This window comes from Ornithorhynchus anatinus, chromosome 2 (assembly GCF_004115215.2).
Source record: "Ornithorhynchus anatinus isolate Pmale09 chromosome 2, mOrnAna1.pri.v4, whole genome shotgun sequence".
In the NCBI taxonomy this organism is placed as follows: Eukaryota; Metazoa; Chordata; class Mammalia; order Monotremata; family Ornithorhynchidae; genus Ornithorhynchus; species Ornithorhynchus anatinus.
Genome location: NC_041729.1, coordinates 111,141,339 through 111,164,119, shown reverse-complemented (window position 1 = coordinate 111,164,119; position 22,781 = coordinate 111,141,339). Strand labels below are relative to the sequence as shown.

The 22,781-nt window shown below is 44.1% G+C and overlaps 1 protein-coding gene across 1 annotated transcript; it reads right to left on the bottom strand.

Moving 5' to 3' along the window:
• Nucleotides 1-318: 318 nt before the first annotated feature.
• MFSD9 (major facilitator superfamily domain containing 9) lies at nt 319-22,041 on the bottom strand. Its single transcript, XM_029057604.2, has 6 exons — nt 21,835-22,041; nt 14,317-14,404; nt 11,963-12,006; nt 9,985-10,114; nt 5,493-5,702; nt 319-4,477 (listed from the first exon to the last, which is right to left on the bottom strand). The coding sequence occupies exons 1-6, from the start codon at nt 21,943-21,945 to the stop codon at nt 3,705-3,707; spliced, it is 1,356 nt and encodes a 451-aa protein (XP_028913437.1). The 5' UTR covers nt 21,946-22,041; the 3' UTR covers nt 319-3,704.
• Nucleotides 22,042-22,781: the final 740 nt, after the last annotated feature.

Below are 22,781 nucleotides of genomic sequence, written 5' to 3'. Positions count from 1 at the left end.
TATTTTTACCAAGAAAACTCTATGGATCACTACCAGAACGACTGAAGATGGAGGTGGGGCATTCCGAGAGAGATATGCCCATGGCGTTGCTGTGGGTTGGAGACGACTGGACAGCATAAGACAAAGCATCAGTAAATATCCACTGGAAAGGGAGAATTCCAGATAATATAGTCTACCGCTGTAATAAAATATTATGGTGCAATAATGCATCTATTCAAAATGCATTCTGAGCAAGAGGAATTTTAAGTCTTTCATGTTTTATTCAACTTTTTAATTATAGCTACTCACTGAGTGCTTTCCAAAACACTACTAAACTCATTCAATATACTTAAAATAACTTTATTAGTGGCATTAATATCTGAGATCACCTTTGCAGAACATTCAAATTCAAAATGATTTATATCTCCGTTTAACATATAAAGAACATAATCATCTGCAAAAACAAACACAATCGTGCACTATATAAAATAAACTGTACCATTTAATCCACTAAACATAATTCACTGAGTTCCAAACACCACCACACAATAATTTCCATTGAAACTGGAAGGTGGCAGGTTCAAAACAAACAAAAAGAAACATTTGAAACTGGAAGGTGCAGATTCAAAACAAAAACATTTTCAAACAAGCCATGAGAAACATGGAATTTACTACTACTGGAAGTTTTGCAGGCCAAAAATATCAGCAGATGTAAGAGTAGCTTGAATTTATTCATGAATGAGTAGTCTGTGGAGTGTTAGATAGAATGAAGTTGATGATACCGATCCAAAAGCTTGGACAGCTTGAGGACGGATGTCAGTGAAGGCGCCCACCACAAAAGTTACCCTAAGCATCCCAGGATTACTCCCAGGATTCTTGGCAGGAGGGATCAATGGTCTGATTCAGTAATCACACTGATTGGGTTCTTAATAGACAACTTGTAGTTCTCTTTCTCTTGTATGGAATTTTACCTTGGATATTTAGGTTTTACAGCTTGACATTAATTTTTGATCCAAAGGTACCAAGGATGAAATTAGTCACTTTATGTCCATGTAATGGCTTTAATTGGGTTCATTTAGAGGGGGAACCTAACCTTTTCTAAGGGAGAACATGCGAGCTTTTGCACCAAAATAGCCCCTGAAAATTGGGAGTTAGCAAATGGTGAGCTTCAATCAGTAGTAATGGGAGTCACATTGCTCTCATGGAGTGAGAGGAAGAGAGCAGAGCAATGAAATATTTGCATTGTGAAGCCCTTTACATCATCTTCAACTAGGAAGGGTGGATTTCCCTTTCACCCTCTGAAAACATGCCTCGACATTTTCCTGTAATCAAGATCTGCCAAGTGCATAATCCTTTCGCAACTCCATTATTAAACCCCCAGTTTTCCTCTGCCTCATACTGCTAAGCACCAGTTAGGGTGAAAAAACAACATAGATCATCTGTGTTCAAACGGAAACAGCTTGGGATCAGTGATCCCTTTGCCATTACTGTACTTGGACGATTTTTCAACCTAAAATTTCTGCAGAGGGATACTAGTCTAATATCAATATCATTAATTATTAATTGAGGGAAAATGAGGAACCTGTACATCTTGTACACTTGTACAAAAATTAAGAGCACTTGACAGTGCTTCCCTAGTGTATTAACTTGATCCAAATTTTCAGGCTCCTCAATTCTACCCCAGTGACTGTGCCCCCACCATTATGGACTTCAGTGATAAAAACTAACAAGGTCGAGCTTGTAAGCTCCGTGTGGGCAGAGATCATTTAGACCTACTCTTTTGTACTGTACCCTCCCAAGCACTTAGTACACTGACCTGTGCCCAGTAAGTGCTCAATAAATACCACTGATTGGCAGATTGATTGGAAGATATGCAAATAGATTCTTCCTGGGCCTTAAAAAGTATGTGAATGCAGGCAGTCGGTCCCAAATGGGAGATGAGCATGTTACAAGAAATTCAATCCTGAAGTTCTCATCTCAGGCAGGGTGAATACCCCAGTCAACGTTTCATCTGACTCCAAAATTCTGTGCTAGGCCATAGTCCTCAAAGTGCTTTGATGAACGATAGCATTGTTCTTTATTACTGGAAACAAATGGAAACTCAGTAGATTTCTCTTTCCAGTGGGATGGATTGGATTTAAAGCCTATAATCTCCCACCTACTTTGTGCTCAGTCAATCTCATTTCATGAGCGCTTACTATGTGCAGAGCACCGTATTAGTGCTTGGGAGAATACAACATAGCAGAGATGGTAGACGTTCTCTGCCCACAAGGCACTTACAGCCTAGAGGACTCTAAATGTAAATGTAGAAGTCTTGCAGATAGGGAACCAGTTGCCACTGTCACAGTCAGGACAGGCTCCTATAATCTTTACTCTTTGTATCAGCATCATTAAAAGTCAAAAAATACTTACACATTACTTTGCAAATCTGCATCTTTACTGTCATCCTCAATCCTCATCACCTTGTCCCCCTCATACATTCTACCGACTGCTAAATTCTCCCAGTATTTCTCAAAAGTATTTACTAGATACAACTCATTCCTCTTCCTCCCAACTACCTCGTTTTAAGCTCTCATCTTATGGCAAGGCTACTTAATGAACACCAGCTTCCTCAATGACCTCCTTGCCTCCAGCCTCTCCCTGCTCCCTGACATTAATGAATAAACATTGTTGCCTGGATAATCTTTCTAAAACATTACTTGGCACACATCACTCCCCATCTTCAAAACCTCTAGTTGGCTACCTATTTCCCCTTGGGAGGAAGTGGAAATTGGTGGAGAAATGCTAAACATTCTCTTTTTACCTGTTGGCTCTTTACATACAAACTTTGCTCCTCCTGACCTCATCTTCTAAATCTATCTCACTTTCGACTCTCCCATCTCTGACAACATGCTCACCTTTGGTCCTTCAGCTTGAAAATCCTTCTCCTTATTCTAAATGCAAGGAATGTGTGCTTTGTTTCTGGTGTACTCTCACAAGAGCTCAGCACAGTGCTCTGCACTCAGTACAAATTCAATAAACACTATCGATCAATCAAGGATCAAAAATACAGATCTTTAGCTGACAAGCTTCTACTAGATATCGTTTTTTTGAAAAACATTTTTGTACCTAGACAGAATGACATTTGGTCCAAGCGGAAGCTACTTCAACCTCTGTGATTCCCAAGCAGAGAAGGCATTTCTGAAACCAGCACCCGGTTCCCCAGACAAAACAGTTCATTGTTCTTTTGGGTGGAACCTGTGATTTAACAATACATTTCTATCCCAGCCACTCAAAGTTCTATTAAAGTGCAACTTATGTCCCATGAGTGGCCTATTTCTTTCTCCACTCCACATAGAGGGTCTAATTCTTCTACAGCCTCCTTCGTTTACCAGGATCTTATTTCCTTGTAAAATTTTACCCTCCTCAGCACGCATGGAAGCAGAAATTTTTCTAGGCAGTCATCTGATCTGGGAGACTTCTGGGAGAAGTCTTAACTCCAATCATCAACATTCTAGCTTTGACTTTTGACCCCACTGCAATCAACTCAGCAGAGCCCTCGGGGCCCAGTGGAAAACTGAGCGAGGCACTATACTTTCCTATGGACTGTCTATTCCCAGAGCACCTACCGGGCCCATCATAGCCCCCTCTCACGCTCCCTGCGCTGTAACTGCATCCATCTCTGACTCTGGTTTCCTGGGTGTTTCCTCTTACTCCCGCAAGTGGCAGTCCCAATAGAACCGGTTCTAATTACGTTTCACCTTGGCCCCGTAGCGGCGTCTGTTGGCTGCCATTACCAGGACGGCGACAAACGCTAGTGCTGCGCCCAGACCTGGAGGACCCCGAGGACTGAACTCTTGGGCGATTCCCGAGAGGAGCGGGGTGACTACGCGGCCGATGGCCGTCACGGACTGGCCCACGCCGATCAGGGTACCGCTGGCTTGGGACCCCCCGACAGCCAGCTGAAGGTCCGTGATGCAAGTCCTGCCTATCGCGGTTGAGAAAGCCAAGAGGGTGGAGGCCAAGACCACGCCCCAAATGCTGAGTGTGGTTGAGTACAGTAGCAGCAGCCCAGATGTGAGCATGCTGGAGTGGAGCAGGATGGCATATGTGTCCTGTTTGTAGAGTCGTGTCACTGGGCCCAGGGCGAAACCGGCGAGGGCTCCCAGGGCGCTGCAGTAACTTATGAGGTAGCCAGTCACCTTGGGTTTGACCTCGAATCGTTCCTCAATGGCCAGAACAAAATTGCTGTGGTACAGCATGACCGCCACGGACATCAGCAAGCGCACGAGGAAGATGTCCCACATCTCAGAGAAAACCAAGGTCTTGGTGTTCCTCAAAATGGATGTCGCTTGAGCACATGGGCTTGGAGAAGGAGGGGGCTCGGTTGGTGCTGGATAAACCTGTCGTTGGCATTTTGCCTTTTCAGCAACCATCTGCATCTGCGTGTTGCTGTTTTGCAGGCCCTTCTTGGCACAGCCCAGATTAGCTTCACTCCACGGAGATATCCAGACGAGCCCTGCAAATACAATTTGGTACCACCAATGAAATGCGCTTGACGCATTTGCTGATGCTTAACTAGTGATTCCACTTAACATCATTAAATTACACTTGTCTGCAGAGGGCCAAGACATCGATATATATTAAGCCGTGAAATATACAAAACTACCCAGACCCAATGAATGAATCCCAAGTTCACGGCCAATTCAATTCAGAGAAAACTCACCATGGAAGGAATAATAATAATAGTGATCAATACTTACATTTATTATTATTATTATCATGGCATCTGGTGAGTACTTACTAGGTGCCAAGAATAGTACAAAAGGACTGGAGAAGACATAAGAAAGTGGTTAAAATTTTTATAAGGTCTGTTCCCCCACTGCCACCCCCTTTTTTCCTTTTTAAAATGTTTTCTAAGCATTTCAAGGAAGAAATAGAGTTTGGGAAGGAATGTAGAAGACTACACATCATTCATTGAGATGTGAAAGAGACCATCCCACTGGGGGCAGGAAGAAACGTGGCATGGCCATAGAGTAAAGAAGGAAATCAAAAACAAAATGGTTAGATAAAATGGCTAAAAAGGGAAAAGCGAAATGTCTAACAACGTCTAAAGGAGGGTGAGTGCAGAGGGAGCAGCTGAGTGCAGTGCTGAAGAACCTGGAAAAGAGGAATAAAGGGAATTATGATATCTTACATACATAAACAGCTGGGGAACAAGGCACAGTGAGGAGTTGAACGGGGGGCAGAGTAAAGAACTACGCAAACTTCTGCTCAGGGGTACAGCAAGCCAATGACTGAGTCAAGATTAGCATCAACAATCTACCACTTAGTACTCACCTGATAGTCCTTCCCTTGGGGTGGGGTGGGTGGGGTGGTGGGGGGAGGCAGAGAAATGGGAGAGAAATAAACATTTCTTACGGAACTTCCTAAATCTGATATTCAGCCTTGAATTACCACTCCATTCAAAATAAAGTGAAATGCATGAACGCACAAATGAAAAGGAATGTTTCCGAAGGATAACTTAGACTTACCGGCATTCAGAATGAAGATGGAAAAACAGATAAAAGACATTAGGTAAAATCCTCCCTCTAGCTCAGTAAGGTATCCGCCGACCACAGGTCCCAGAATGAAGCCCATGCTTGACGCTGCATTAAACTGCCCTATGATCAGGGGACGCTCTCTTTCAGAAACCAGATCTGAAAGCAGGGCTCTGGAGATGGAGAGAGTGTGTTTGAAAATGCCTGCAAGTTAACATGGAAACAAGGTTTAGTGACCAAATCTGGTCTTATTTTTGATGCTGCATATGATAAGGCACAAGAGCACTATTTATCTGTTTATTAAAAACTCTGAATTCAGTCAACCAATGTTATTTATTGATTGCTTACCACGTGCAGAGCCCTGTACTAACAACTGAGGAGAGTACAATGGAGTTGGCAAATAAGATCCCAGTCCTCGAGATGCTTACAAGTCAAACAGCAAGTATTTGAATTTGTGGCTCTGGGTTCATTTGGGGAAATACAATATTGTTATATATTTAGCAGATATTTGGTTGAATAGTTATGACACCCTACCCCCTCAACAGAGTCCAGCATATTGGTGATCCTATGTGCTCTAAAAACTGATTTGTTTGCCTGTGCAGATTGTGAGTTTCTATTTGGTTTGTTCTGGAATCACTGGGACATATCTTTAAGAGTGCATTTTCAGTAAACATTCTCTAGGATATATTTTCCCAGGAAAAAGGTCAGCTTGGATTGCCTGGCACTGAAAGGCCAACAGCTTTGTGGAAGAACAACATTTTACCAGCCAAACATGTGGAAGCCAAAGCCATTCTGTTAAAAATATAATAAAAAGGAATTAGCTAAAGCTGAACCTACTAATGGACTACAATTAATCAATCTACTGTATTTATTGAGCATTTACTGTGTATACAGCACTGTTCTAAGCACTGAGGAAGAGTAAAATTGAGGTAGAAGACATGAACCCTGCTTTCAAGGAGTTTACACTCTAATTGGAAAGATATGCAGACAGAAAAATGAGTTGGTCAGGTTTAAAAAAAGATAATAATAATAATAATAATGTTGGTATTTGTTAAGCGCTTACTATGTGCCGAGCACTGTTCTAAGCGCTGGGGTAGACACAGGGGAATCAGGTTGTCCCACGTGGGGCTCACAGTCTTAATCCCCATTTTGCAGATGAGGTAACTGAGGCACCGAGAAGTTAAGTGACTTGCCCAAAGTCACACAGCTGACAAGTGCCGAGCCAGGATTCGAACCCATGACCTCTGACTCCAAAGCCCTTGCTCTTTCCACTGAGCCACGCTGCTTCTCAAAGTGTTCCCATGCTGGCTCATATTGGAGCTTCTATGATATAATTAGTTGTACAACTCCGTGAGCTCTCCGGGCCCTGTTTTTATGCATTTGGAAATGAGAGTTTTAGACTAAACCAAAACAGAGTATCAATATCCAGCAATGACAGAGGGCCTGAAGCAGAGCATTGCATTCTAGGACCCATGAAAGTTGGGTAGGTTCTCCCCAGGTGTAAGGTAGGCACCTTTGGAAGCCATAGTGATTTTTTCAGGGCAAGGAGCCATTTAGAAATGTAATGATTCCCAGGGTCTGAAAGGTCCACCGGGGAGAATAATTCCTTGTCTGATGATGATGGTGCTGGCCAGTTTTTGAAATGCTTCAAATCAGGACAGTTAATGGATCAAGAGCCTAATTTTACTCCATAATGCAGGGGGGAAGGAGTTGGCAAAGGGAGTCCTAGAGTGGAAAGGAACGTGACTACTAACTCTGTTGTACTGTAATCTTCCAAATGTTTAGTACAGTCCTCTGCACAAAGTAGGTGCTCAATGAATACCACTGATTGATGTGCAGAGGATGTTCAGACAGGATGCATTATACTGAGGCCCTCCAGGAGAACGGAGGGTATTTAAGGAGTCGGGAGAGGCGCAGGTAGAGGATTTACTCAGAGCGTAGTTATTTCAAGTCCTGCCTGACAGCTACATTGCAGGAGGCTCCAAGGTCAAAATGACCTGTAACTTTTTCCCCTTTGCTACAGCTTGTGACTTCCTATGAGGCCATAGCTAGAGAGAGGAGGATGCTGGTTTACATACTTCTACAACTAATAATAACAATGATGACGGTATTTGTTAAGCGCTTACTATATGCCAGGCACTGTACTGAGCACTGGGATGGATACAAGCATCTGTCTTTCGTAAGGTCCACGAGGACTAGAAACCTCAGGGCGTGCAGTGACCAGACGACCAACAGTGTAATGTTCATTGGTTTTTTTATGCTCCCTGCACAGATCTGGGGCACTCTAGTAGCTAACGCTACATTTCTGAATTGTTAGCTATTTAATCTGTTGTATGACTGGCTTCTTCAGAATATTTTTCTTCATCTTTGCTTGGCCCCCAAAATACCTCTAAACTGTCCTTTGCTCTCTACTCTCCTTGTTCAGACCCAAAGCTCTCCCTTTGCCCAGAGAGCCTTCTGCCCTCAGCTTCTCCATCAAAATTCATTCACTAGTATTTATTGAGCGCTTAGTACGTACAAATGTACAAATCGGCAACAGGAATGTCACCTCATCAAAATGTCACCTCTTCAAGGGAACATTCTCTAATTAAACTTCTTGTCTCATTTAAGCCCTCATTTCAGCCTCATAGGCGCTCAGTTATTTAATAAGAATAATAATTGTGGTATTTTTTGAGCACTTATTATGTATCAGTTCTGTATAAAGTGCTGAGGTCGATTCAAGCAAATCAGGTTGGGCACGGTCCCTGTCCCACATAGGGCTCACAGTCTTAATCCCCATTTTACAGATGAGATATCTGAAGCACAGAGAAGTGAAGTGACTTGCCCAGGGTCACAAAACAGACAAGTGGTAGATCCAGAATTAGAACTTAGGTCCTTGTGACTCCCAGGTTCACATTCTATCCACTAGACCATACTGCTCTAAGTGGAGGAGGCAGACACAAAATAATTTTCAGGGAGGAAGAAAAAGGAAATGGAAGAGAGAAAAGGTGAGTAAATAGGTGCATTAGTTGCATGAAAATTGATATTAACAGAAATGCTACCAGAGGTTATGAGTGGTGATGACGATGATGAAGATGCTGCTGCTGAAGAAAATGATGTCTTTGGAGTTCGCTGTTGAGAAGCAGCATGGTCTACTGGAAAGTACATAGGTCTGGGAGTCAGGGGACCAGGGTTCTAATCTCAGCTCTGCCATTACGTCTGCTGTGTGACCTTGGGCAGTCGCTTAACTTCTGTATGCCTCAGTTACCTCATCTGCAAAATGGGAATTAATACTGGGAGCCCCAAGTGGGACATGGACTGTGTCCAATCCACATTTACCTGGCACATAGTAAGCTCATAACAAACACCATTAAAAAAAAAGACTAGAAGCAGAAGAACTGAGTACTGTACCTAATATATTCATCAGTTAATCCTGTCTCTTCCAGAATACTGTTCAATCTTTGAGGAAAGGTATCATTTTCTTCTTTTGACGTTTCCCAGGATCCTGTGCAATGGACATTCAAATATGGCTGATACTGATAATTCTACAACCAGTTCTTCTATAGAATGTGATTTCATTTTGTTATTAGAGTATAGTATGAGAAGCAACGTGGCCAATGGAAAGGGCAGAGGTCTGGGAGTCAGAGGACATGGGTTCTAATCCTGGCTCTGCCAAAAGCTTGCTGTATGAGCCTGGGCAAGTCAGTTAACTTCTCTGTGCTCAGATCTCCTGTTCTCCCTCCTACTTAGACTGTGAAACCCATGCAGGACAGGGACTGTGTCCAACCTATGCTCACTGACACATAGTAAGCACTTAACAAATACCATTTTTAAGAAAGGCTATTGAGGAATTAGGGAACACCCCTGAGGTCACGGATTGTGTCTATCAACTCTATTGTACTTTACTCTCTCAAGCACTTAGTATAGTGCTCAGCACACAGTAAGGGCTCAAATACCACTGATTGACTGGTTGATTCTTCCCACAAAGCACAACTGCTTAGATGCAATGCAATGTCATGTTAGAAGAGTTTTGCACACTCAAACTGCTCGAGTTAAAGTGTATGTTTAGTGCAGTAATATCTACTGGGAAATGACAGGAATGGAAACTCTGAACTTAAGCATGCATCTATTACCTTCTGCCTACACCGAGATCTGTCCTAGGGAAGAAAACAAAGACGAAAATGCAACTCGATCAAACAGTCGTTCAATGGCACTTAATGCATGCTTACAGTGGGCAGAGCACTTTCATAAACCACCCAAAGATGGTGACAGTGGCTTAGATGTTGCCATAATCCCAGAATTAGATCTAAGTATGGAATGATGGAAAAGCATCCCGATCCTTGAAAAGTGAACCTCTCCAGAGGCTGCCTGAAAATTGCTCAAATGATTCATCCAGTGAACTAAGTAGTGAGGTGTTGATAGGGCAGAGCTTCCTCACCTGCAGCAGGAAGTCAAGTTCATCTGTCAGATGATTTATTGCAATAGACATGTTAATGCATTTACTCACCCACAGGGATTCTAGCGATGGCCACTAAGATTATACTGGTAGATAGGCCCAAGAGAAAATAGCCCAGGGCACTGAACAGGATACAGACCAGTAGGGAATGTTTTCGTCCTGAAACATCACTCCAGCAACCCTGGGAAAACACAGAAACATGCACTGTGGTACTGCTTTTGAACGATGATGAAAATGAACTGTTAATTTCCAGAAACTGCATGAAATAGCCATTCGTCACTCAGTGTTTTGGGGAGGTATTTAAGAAGTACTTACTATTTGCCATGCACTGTACCTACTGCTGGGCTAGATACAAGATAATTGGGTTGGCCTGAAAGGCCAACGAGGGCCAAATGTCTCACATGGGGTGCAGTTTTAAGTAGGAAGGAGAAGCGCCTGTAATCTATTGCCAATTACACACAATCCTGAAGTAAATTCCCTAAGTTTTTCCACTACTTTCCTGCTACTCTGCTACCCCTTCCTTGTCTTTCTCCTGCTTCCCTGCTGTTTCTCAATAGTAAGTCTCCAGCCTAACCTCAAAATCCATTGCATCTACCTGCGCCTGACCTTAACCGTTCTCACTGCCTATATGCATCTGCCCCCAGTCTTCTTTTTTTAATGGTAATTGTTAAGCACTGACTATGTGCCAGTCACTTTACTTCTCCCTCACTGCTATTTTGCAACTTTTCACTCTCTTCTGCCTCCCTCACCTGTACCTTCAAAGATGCCCTAGTCTCCACATTAGTAAGAAGTACTCTTTCAATTCCACAGCCCATCCAATCATTAACCCCATCTTCCTACTTCTCTTCCTAGTCAAACTCCTTGAATGAAATTGCTTACACCTGTTGCCTTCTCTTCCTCTCCACGAGCTCTCTTCTTAACCCACTACCAGGCTTTCTTTTGATCTCTTAACTCCACGGAAAGTGCACTCTTTTAAATCACCACACCTTATAGCCAAATCCAATGGGTTTTCCTCTGTCCTAATCCTCCATGACCTCTCAGTTGCTTTTCACATTGTGGATAACTCCCTCCTCCTTGAAATACTTTCAGGCCTTGGTTTTACTGACACAGAACTACCTCTCTCTGACTGCTTCTTAGCTTTTTCCTTGGCTCCTCTTCTACCATGCTCTTACCCCAGCTTGAAACCCCTGCCTTCTTCTCTCAGTCCTTCTCTCCCTTCACAAATCTGACATATTCAAATCCCTCCTAAAAACCTATCTTTTCTAATCTGCCTTCCCCAAAATCAGCATCCCAAATTATTGAAATCCACCAGCCATTTCCAGCACTAAGGTATTTATTTATACATTTACTAAACTGTACATTCATTTCTTTATTTTGAGTACTGTGTTTGCAAATACTTTTATGTTTGTTATGTCTGTCTCCTATTAGAATGAAAGTGGGAATGTGTCACTTGGCTAGTATGTACTTCCCAAGTGCTTTGGACAGTGCACTGTACCCGGTGAACACTCAATAAATGCTACCACTACTATTGGGGTGTGTTTCTGTGATGTCAGTGGTATGCTTGCAATGCCTCCTTTTTTTTTTTTTAATGGCCCAGCTTTTTCTGCTGTTCATTAGAGATAAGGATTATTTACCTCACAGGCTATATGAAGGGAGTCTTTGGAAGAAATGTGGACAGTTAGGGTGAAGATAAAAACTGCAGTAACTCTTGCCCAGAAGATTTTTAACCACTTTCAGAGGTCATCAGACTGGTTGAAGTACTTTCCCAAGTGCTTAGTATAGTGCTCTGCACACAGTAAGCACTCAACAAATACCACTGATTGCTTGATCCTCTGTCTCCAGGAAAAACAGCATCTATTAATTCATCACAAAAGCGAGGAAAATAGAAGAGGTATTCTGATAGGTATGGAAGGACAGATTCTCTGTCACTTCTGTAGCTCCAAAATGGCCATCTGTTTTTCAGATTCAAGTAGCAACAGACTCATAGATATGGTTTTAAGATGCCTAGCACATCAAAAAATCAACTTACCACAATTGTGCTGGAAAAGAGCTGGAGAGCGCCATAAAAAGAACCTAAAGTAAAAATGTGAAACATACAATATATCAAAAAAGACTGCACATATTGTGAAAGTGACAAAAGTGAGTGAGTAAATATAAAAGAATCAACAGGGAACATACCAAAAATGAGCTAAGAAAAAAGAAAAATCAAGAAAACATAGAAGAGAAAAACAAAGGTCAGTATTATGGTATGTATTAAGTGCTTCCTATATGCTAAACTCCGGGGAAGAAACAAGATAATCAACTTGGACATGCTGCTCCTCTAAATACTCTCCCAAATGCTTAATAGAGAATACTGCATGCTGTAAGTGCTCAATGAATAAGGCTGCTTGACTGACTGACACGTTTCAGAAAAATGAGCCAGGCAACATAGTGACTTATGGACTGGTGAGGTAAGAGGTAGGAGGCAGAGAGGTCAGTAAGAAGGCTAATGCAGCAGTCAAGCACAGATATGACCAGATCCTGAAATATAGTGGTAGCCATTTGGATGGAGAGAAAGGGATGGATCCCAGAACTGTTGTAGAGAATGAATGGCTAGGATTTAGAAACTGACAATGTGGGGCTTGAGAGAGAGGGAGGGTCAAGGATACTGCTAAGGTTGTGGATTTGAAAGACAAGGAGGATAGTGGTGACATCAACTAATCGGAAAGTGAGGTGAAGATCCTGAAGCCAAAGTTAGGAGCATTGGCTTGATGCAGAGGAAAACGAGTGACCACTGGAGGATTTTGAAAAGTGGATTGGAGTGTAAAAAGTGATGTTGCAGAAATGATGAATTATGCAGCAGAATGGAGTACTGAATGAAAGAGAGAAAGACCATGGAGACCAGTGAGAGACGCTGATGTGGTAGTCTTTCATATGACCAGAGATAGGCCCGGGAGTCTGGTGGAGAGGAAGGGGTAACCCAGAGTTTAGAGAATAAATTAGCATGATTTAACAGTTGACTGAATGTGGCAGCTGAAAGGTAGTGAGGAGTTAAAAATGGTGCCAAGGTTGTGGGCTTGTGAAACAGGCTAGTAATGATACTGATATAGATAATTTAGGAGACATGAGCTACTTTTGAGACAGAAGTTATCAACTTGAGTTTCTGACATTTAAGTTTGAGGTGTGGGGGGCGTGTTCAAGGGGACATGTTTCAGGTGAATATCCTAGAGGCTGGAAATGTGGGTTTTGTGTATTAGGTGAGAGGTTAGAGGAGGAGATGTCTATTCTGGGGGCATCCCCTGTAAAGGAGGTAGTTAAAGCTATGAGAAGGTAAGCTTTCTCTAAGAGTGAGTGCAGCAGAGTGAGAAGACCAAGAGAACGAACTGAGAGACTTGTATTAAGACCACAGTTAGGGAATGAGAGGTGCAAGAGCCAGTGAATGAAACCGAGAAAAAGCGGTCAGTGGGGAAGAACTGGTCAGTGAGGGTGAGGTCTGAAAGGGTCTGGGAAGCAGGGTGGTCTAGTGGAATGAGCATGAGCCTGAGAGTCAAAGGACCTGGGTTCTAATTGCAGCTCTGCCATGTGTCTGTGTGACCTTGGGCAAGTCACAACTTCTCTGGGGCTCAGGTTCTTCATCTGTAAAATGGGGATAAAGACTGTGAGCCCTATGTGCAACAGGGACTGTGTCCAACCTGATTACCTTGTATCTAACCCAGTGCTTAGCGCAGTGCCTGGCACATTGTAAGCACTTAACAAGTACCATTAAAAAGACATTTCAAGGAGGAGGGACTGCAGAGAGTGACAGAGGCAATAAAGATGTTTAAGAGGATTAGTATGGGGTGGAGCCCAATGGATTTGGTTATGAGGCAAATACTGCTAACTTGGAGAACTTTAGCTCAATGGAATGAAGGGGTCAAAAATTAGGTTTTAGAAGGCCAGGAAGAGAGCTGGTGGAGAGGAAGTGAGAGCAGTACGTGAAAACAATCTTTCCAGGAGTTTGGATAGGAACAGAAAACAAGAATATGGGAAGATAACTGAAGGATTGAGGGGAGACTTTTCAGTACTGAATAGAGACTTGAGGGTGTTTGAAGGCAGACAGGAAAGGGATCTTTGATGGTGAGAGTGAAAGTGAAAAAGCATATACAAGACTGGGTTAGACTAGTGGTTTATCCAGCCCAGTATTCTGCCTTCAACACTGGCATCTGGATGCTTGTGGAACACAGTGATGGTTGCTCTTGGTCACGTCCATCCTCATGGTTAGGGCTGGATTCTCTAAAATCCCTAACTTTTTCCTCTCATAGTACATCATGCACTTAAACCCAAGTTACTACTCTGGATTTGCAATCAGGATCAGAGTTCAAAGATACTTACATTCTCTTTGTGGCAGCAGAATTCACAACTTACCTACAACTCCAGCAGTGCTTGGGCTCGCTCCAAGAGATTTCATGTGGAGATTTAATAAAGGAACTATCATGCTCACACCAAAAAGGTCCTAAAAGAGAACATAAAATCCTTTCAATAACTGAGCTGCATGGAAGCAACCAGAGGCTTTGGGACTAATGATGTTGGACTGAGTACAATTTTGTTTTGTTTTTTATAATGGCATTTGTTATAGTGCTTACTTTACTATGTGCCCAGCATTGTACTAAACATCGGGGTATATACAAGACAATCAGTTTGGACACAGTTCCTGACCCATATGGGGCTTACAGTCTTAATCCCCATTTTACAGATGAGGTAACTGAGAAACAGAGACGATAAATGACTTGCCCAAGGTCATACAGCAGCAGACAAGTGACAGAGCAGGGATTAGAACCTAGTCCTCTGACTCCCAGGCCCATGCTCTTTCCACAAGACCATGTTGCCACTTGTGGTCGTCGGCCTTTCAATCCTATTCAGAAATATCTGGGAATTAACATGAAAGACCATACTTTCATCCATGAAATACTCTGGGAACCAGACCTAATGGTACTGAAAGGAAGAAATTTGCCAGTAATGCTTAAAGACTTGCAACTGGATCTTAGTCACTACAAGCTGGGAAGATATTTAACCGTATTTTCTTAGTTTCTCTATTTCACCTATTAAAAAGGAATCCGTGTGATTCTGGGAAGTTCAGTGCTGAGGGATTTTTTTTTTTTGTAAGTTGAATAATTGGTTTTCAAATGTTCAAATATGGAAAACACATCCCCATCATCAGGAGAAACAACATGGCTTAGTGAAAAGTGCACAGGTCTGGGAGTCAGAGGATTGGGGTTCTAATCTCTGCTCTGCCTCTTTTCTGTTTTCACAACTTCTCCATGCCTCAGTTCCCTAATCTGCAAAATGAGTATTCAATATCTTTCCTCCCTCCTACTTAGACTGTGAACCCCATGTGGGACCTGATTATTTTGTATCTACTCTAGCACTTAGTACAGTGCTTGAAACATAATAATCACTTTCAGTACATTCTGGCACAAGCAGGCCATAAGAGGTTACTAGAAAGTTGGGAGAGTTGTAAATGGGAAAGGTAGATATGGAGGCAAGGAACGTTAGCGGTGCTGGATGGTCCAGCCCTAACCATAAGGATAGAGGAGTCCCTAAGGCCAACTAGTATACGGTTCCTCTAAATCCCTGTTTCCCTCCAGATCCCTGGGCTGGAGGGGCTGACCTAGAATAATAATAATAATGATGATGATGATGATGGTATTTCTTATGCGCTTATTACATGTCAAGTGCTGTTCTAAGTGCTGGAGTAGATACAGGCTAATCAGGTTAGACACAGTCCCTGCCCCATATGGGGCTCACAGTCTTCATCCCCATTTTACAGATGAGGTAACTGAGATACAAAGAAGTGATTCACCCAAAGTCACACAGCAGGCAAGTGTGTTAGAGCCGGAGTTAGAACCCAGGTCCTTCTGACTCCTAGGCCTGTGCTATATCCACTAGGCCATTCTTCTTCCCTGAATAGCGTTTCACTTATAGATAAAAGAACACACGATTGGTAGGTAGTAGAGTGCTTCGGAAGTGAGCCCCATAGCAGAAAGGAACGGTCTCCGACCTGATTATCTTATATCTATCCCAGTGTTTAGTACGGTGTTGGACACATAGTAAGCACTTAAATACCACAATTATTATTATTATAGTGATGAAGCATGAGCAAGTGATCCACGATGAATTACTAGAGGATATGCTAGGGTTGGACAGGAAAGTGGGCTGTTGGATAGTCCATTCCTGCCCATAACGATGGGTGTAAAGTGCGAAATGGCAGTTGGTCCCCGAGACGTTCAGGTTCCACTACTGGGGAAGCAGTGTGGTACTGCAGTGTGGTCTAGAAGAAAGAGAACAGAATGGGGAGTCACGAGACCAGGATTCTAATTCCGGCTCTGCCACTTGCCAACTGTGTGATATGGGGCAAGTCACTTAACTTCTCCCTGTGCCTCAGTTTCTTCTTCTGTAAAAGAGGGATTAAAAGACATGTTCTTCCTGCTCAAGACTGTAAACCATACGTGGGAATGAGGCTGTGTCTGCTCCGATTGTACTGTATTAATCCTATATCTACTCCAACAGCCCTTCCCCGATAAGCCCTCTTCCCCCCAGCTCTCTCCCCCTTCTGCATCATCTATGCAGTTGAATCGGTGACCTTTGGGCATTTGATATCTGCCCCACCTTCAACCCCATGACATTTATGTAGTACATATCTATAAATGATATAAAATACTTAAATACCTGAGAAGCAGTGTGGCTTAGTGGATAGGGCATGGGCCTGGGAGTCAGAAGGACCTAGGTTCTAATCCCAGCTCCACCATGTGTCTGCTGCATGACCTTGGGCAAGTCACTTAACTTCTCTGGGCCTCAGTTACCTCATCTGTAAAATGGGGATTAAGAGCGTGAGCCCCATGCGGGACAGGGACTGCATCCAACCTGATTAACTTGTACCCCAGCACTTGGAACACTGCTTGCCACATAGTAAGCGCTTAACAAATACTGTAATTGATGTTATTATTATTATTTATAATAGTAAAAATAAATATCTCTTTCTCCCTTTAGACTGCAAGTTTGCTGTGGGCAGGCAACATGTCTACTAATTCTGTCGTACTGTACTCCCAAATGCTTACTAGTGCTCTGCACATAGCGCACAGCAGATTGTGTGTTCCAGTGCTTAGCCCATAGTAAGTGCTTAAGAAATGCCACAATTATTATTAGAAGTCAAATATTGGGTGGGACAGACTGTGGGGCTGACCCAGTTCAAGTGCTGCACCTGGATTTATATTCTAGGTGCTCTATTCTGCTAGAATAATACTACTAAGTATTGTGGTATTTGTTAAATACTTACCATATGCCAGGCACTATACTAAACACTGGGGTGGATAACCAGTCTTTGTCCGATGTGGGGCTCACGGTCTCAATCCCCATTTTAAAGATGAGGTAACTGAGGCATAGAGAAGTGACTTGCCCAAGGTCATAGGGCAGACAAGTGGCAGGGCCATAATTAAAACCCATGACCTCCTGAATCCCAGGGCTCTATCCACTATGCTATGAACCCAGGGTGTTTTAAGCATCCCAGAAATGAGGCAATCATTTTTCCTTTTGGGTGTACAGCCAGTGGAAATGTCATCATTCCAGAATCCACAAATAAACATTTCCAGGACTCATGGAATAACTCTGTACCTCCAACTTCCTGACATACTCCTCGGCTACACTTCATCCAGCTGACCCAAGGTGTGGCCTCCTGGAAAGAGCAGGGGTCTGGGAGCCAGAGAATCTGAGTTTTAATCCCAGTTCTGCCATGTGTCTGCTGTGTGACCCTAGGCAGATCACTCAGCCTCTCTGGGCCTCAGTTACCTCATCTGTAAAATGGTGATCATTCATTCATTCATTCAATAGTATTTATTGAGCGCTTACTATGTGCAGAGCACTGTACTAAGCACTTGGAATATACAATTCGGGAACAGATGGAGACAATCCCTGCCCAGTGACAGGATCACAGTCTAATCGGGGGAGACGGACAAAAACAAGACAACACAATCACAATAAATACAATCAAGGGGATGTATACCTCATTAACAAAATAAATAGGGTAACAAAAATATATACAAATGAGCACAGTGCTGAAGGGAGGCGAAGGGAGAGGGGGAGGAACAGAGGGAAAGGGGGCTTAGCTGAGAGGAGGTGAAGGGGAGAAGCGGGAGGGAGCAGAGGGTGGCAGGGGAGCAGAGAGGGAGCAGAGGGAGCAGAGGTAAAAGGGGAAGCTCAGTCTGGGAAGGCCTCTTGGAGGAGGTGAGTTCTCAGTAGGGCTTTGAAGAGGGGAAGAGAGTTAGTTCGACAGAGGTGAGGAGGGAGGGCATTCCAGGACAACGGGAGGGGGTCGACAGCGGGATAGGCGTGAACAGGGGATGGTGAGGAGGTGAGCGGCAGAGGAGCTGAGTGTATGGGGTGGGCAGTAGAAAGAGAGAAGGGAGAAGAGGTAGGAGAGGGCAAGGTGATGGAGAGCCTTGAAGCCCAGAGTGAGAAATTTTTGTTTCGTGCAGAGGTTGACAGGCAACCCCTGTAGGTTTATAAGGAGGGGAGTGACATGCCCAGAGCATTTCTGCAGGAAGATGATCCGGGCTGCGTTCACTGCCCTCCGTTCACTGCCTCAGTATTTGTGATGCAGCGTGGCTCAGTGGAAAGAGCACAGGCCTAGGAGTCGGGAGGTCATGGGTTCAAATCCCGGCTCCACCACCTGTCAGCTGTGTGACTCTGGGCAAGTCATTTGACTTCTGGGGGCCTTAGTTAGCTCATCTGTAAAATGGGAATGAAGACTGGGAGCCTCATGTGGGACCACCTGATTACCCCCGATTAGACTGTGAGCCCGTCATTGAGCAGGGATGATTTCTATCTGTTGCCCAGTTGTACATTCCAAGCGCTTAGTCCCATGTTCTGCACATAGTAAGCACTCAGTAAATAGTATTGAATGAATTGGAGAAGCAGCATGGCTCAGTGGAAAGAGCCTGGGCTTGGGAAGTCAGAGGTCACGGGTTTGAATTCCACCCAGCTGGGTGCCTGTGGGCAAGTCACATCATTTCTCTGGGCCTCAGTTCCCTCATTTGTAAAATGGGGATGAAGACTGTGAGCCTCACGTGGGACAACCTGATTACCCTGTATCTCCGCCCAGCGCTTAGAAGAGTACTCTGCACATAGTAAGCACTTAACAAATACCAACATTATTATTATTAATTACCCTGTATCTCCCCCCAGCGCTTAGAAGAAAGTTGGGCACCTAGTAAGCGCTTAAGAAATCCCAACATTATTATTCTTAATCACCCTGTATCTCCCCCCAGCGCTTAGAACAGTGTTCTGCACATAGTAAGCATTTAAATACCAACATTATTATTCTTAATTACCCTGTATCTCCTCCAGTGCTTAGAACAGTGCTCTGCACATATTAAGCATTTTAACAAATACCAACATTGTTATTCTTAATTACCCTGTATCTCCCCCCAGCGCTTAGAAGAGTGCTCTGCCCATAGTAAGCGCTTAACAAATACCAACATTATTATTATTAATTATTCATTCATTCATTCAATAGTACCATAGCACCAATTACCCTGTATCTCCCCCCAGAGCTTAGAAGAGTGCTCTGCATATAATAAGGGTTTAAATACCAACATTATTATTATTAATTATTCATTCATTCATTCAATAGTACTAATTACCCTGTATCTCCCCCCAGCGCTTAAAAGAGTGCTCTGCCCATAGTAAGTGCTTTAAGAAGTACCAACATTATTTTTCTTAATTACCCTGTATCCCCTCCCCAGCGCTTAGAACTAGGCGCTTAACAAATCCCAACATTATTATTCTTAATTACCCTGCCTCTCCCCCCAGCGCTTAGAAGAGTGTTGGGCACCTAGTAAGGGCTTAGGAAATACCAACATTATTATTCTTAATTACCCTGTATCTTCCCCCCCCAGTGCTTGGAAGAGTGCTCTGCACATACTAAGCACTTTAACAAATCCCAACATTATTATTATTAATTACCCTGTATCTCCCCTCCCTCCCAGCACTTAGAAGAGTGTTGGGCACCTAGTAAGGGCTTAAGAAATATCAACATTATTATTCTTAATTACCCTGCATCTCTGCTCAGCGCTTAGAACTAAGCGCTTAACAAATCCCAACATTATGATTAATTACCCTGCCTCTCCCCTCGGCGCTTAGAAGAGTGTTGGGCACCTAGTAAGGGCTTAAGAAATACCAACATTATTATTCTTAATTACCCTGCATCTACCCCCCAGTGCTTAGAAGAGTGCTCTGCCCATAGTAAGTGCTTAACAAATACCAACATTATTATTATTATTCATTCATTCAATAGTACTAATTACTCTGCCTCTCCACCCAGCGCTTACAACTGAGCGCTTTAAGAAATCCCAACATTATTAATCTTAATGACCCTGCCTCTCCCCCCAGCATTTAGAAGAGCATTGGGCATCTAGTAAGGGCTTAAGAAATACCAACATTATTCTTAATTACCCTGTATCTCCCCCCAAGTGCTTGGAAGAGTGCTTTAACAAATCTCAACATTATTATTATTAATTACCCTGTGTCACCCCTCACCCGCCGCCCCCCCAGCGCTTAGAAGAGTGTTGGGCACTTAGTAAGGGTTTAAGAAATATCAACATTATTATTCTTAATTACCCTGCATCTCCCCCCAGCGCTTAGAAGTAAGCACTTAACAACTCCCAACATTATTATTCTTAATGACCCTGCCTCTCCCCCCAGCGCTTAGAAGAGTGTTGGGCACCTTAACAAATCTTAACAAATACCCACATTATTATTCTTAATGACCCTTAATGACCCTGCCTCTCCGCCCAGCACTTAGGAGAGTGTTGAGCCCCTGGTAAGGGCTAAAGAAAGCAGCGTGGCTCAGCGGAAAGAGCCCGGGCTTGGGAGTCAGAGGTCATGGGTTTGAATCCTGGCTCTGCCCCTTGTCAGCTGTGTGACTGTGGGCGAGTCACTTCACTTCTCGGTGCCTCAGTTGCCTCATCTGTAAAATGGGGATGAAGACATTGAGGCTCATGTGGGACAACCTGATTACCCTGTTGGTATTTGTTAAGCGCTTACTATGTGCAGAGCACTGTTCTAAGCGCTGGGGTAGATACAGGGACATCAGGTTGTCCCACATGAGGCTCACAGTCAATCCCCATTTTACAGATGAGGTAACTGAGGCCCAGAGAAATGAAGTAATAATAAAAATGTTGATATTTGTTAAGCGCTTACTATGTGCAGAGCACTGTTCTAAGCGCTGGGGTAGATACAGGGTCATCAGGTTGTCCCACATGAGGCTCACAGTCTTCATCCCCATTTTACAGATGAGAGAACTGAGGCCCAGAGACGTGAAGTGCCTTGCCCACAGTCACCCAGCTGACAAGTGGCAGAGCTGGGATTCGAACTCATGACCTCTGACTCCCAAGCCCGGGCTCTTTAATAATAATAATGTTGGTATTTGTTAAGCGCTTACTATGTGCCGAGCACTGTTCTAAGCGCTGGGGTAGACACAGGGGAATCAGGTTGTCCCACGTGGGGCTCACAGTCTTAATCCCCATTTTACAGATGAGGGAACTGAGGCACCGAGAAGTTAAGTGACTTGCCCATAGTCACACAGCTGACAAATGGCCGAGCCGGGATTTGAACCCGTGACCTCTGACTCCAAAGCCCGTGCTCTTTCCACTGAGCCCCGCTGCTTCGCTAACCCACAGTCACCCAGCTGACAAGTGGCAGCGCCCGGGAGTCGAACCCATGACCTCTGACTCCCAAGGCCCAGGCTCTTGCCACTGAGCCAGGCTGTATCTCCCCCAGCGCTTAGAGCAGTGCTCGCACATAGTAAGCGCTTGACAAATAGCAACATTATTATTAAAGAGCAATTCTGTTATGGGGTGTGAGGGTCCCCCTGGAGCCCCCGGGACTCACCATGAAGCCCAGCAGATAGAGGCAGAGGAGGGAGCGGGCCGCGGGCCGTCCTGGGCCGGACTCCTCCTGCCGACCCTCTCTGGAGACGGACGGACAACCCGGGGCCTCCATGGACGAAGGACTGGCTGCCCTGCCGCCCTCAGGCCCTGTCCTGTCCTGGAGAAGAGAGACCCGTCCGGCCCAGGAGCACGGCCGCCGCCATTCTGGACACCCGGGGGGAGTGGCCTCCCAGCGCCCCGCCCCCATCCATCCATTCAATAGTATTATTGAGCGCTTCCTAGGGGCAGAGCACTGTACTAAGCGCTTGGGATGAACAAGTCGGCAACAGATAGAGACAGTCCCTGCCTTCTGACGGGCTTCACAGACTAATCGGGGGAGACAGAACAGACTTGACTCTATTTATTGCCATTGTTCTTGTCTGCCTGTCCCCCCCGATTAGACTGTAAGCCCGTCAAACGGCAGGGATTGTCTCTATCTGTTGCCGACTTGTTCATCCCAAGCGCTTAGTACAGTGCTCTGCACATAGTAAGCGCTCAATAAATACTATTGAATGAATGAACAGACAAGAATACAAAGCCCGTGCTCTTTCCACTGAGCCACGCTGCTTCACTTAGCAGCGAAGTAGACTGTAAGCCCGTCAAAGGGCAGGGACTGTCTCTATCTGTTGCCGACTTGTTCATTCCGAGCGCTTAGTACAGTGCTCTGCACCTAGGAAGCGCTCAATAAATACTATTGAATGAATGAATGAATGAATGGAGTCAGAGGTCATGAGTTCGAATGCCAGCTCTGCCACTTGTCAGCTGGGTGACTGTGGGCAAGTCACTTAACTTCTCTGGGCCTCAGTTACCTCATCTGTAAAATGGGGATTAAGACTGTGAGCCCCATGTGGGACAACCTGATGACCCTGTATCTACCCCAGTGCTTAAAACAGTGCTCTGCACATAGTA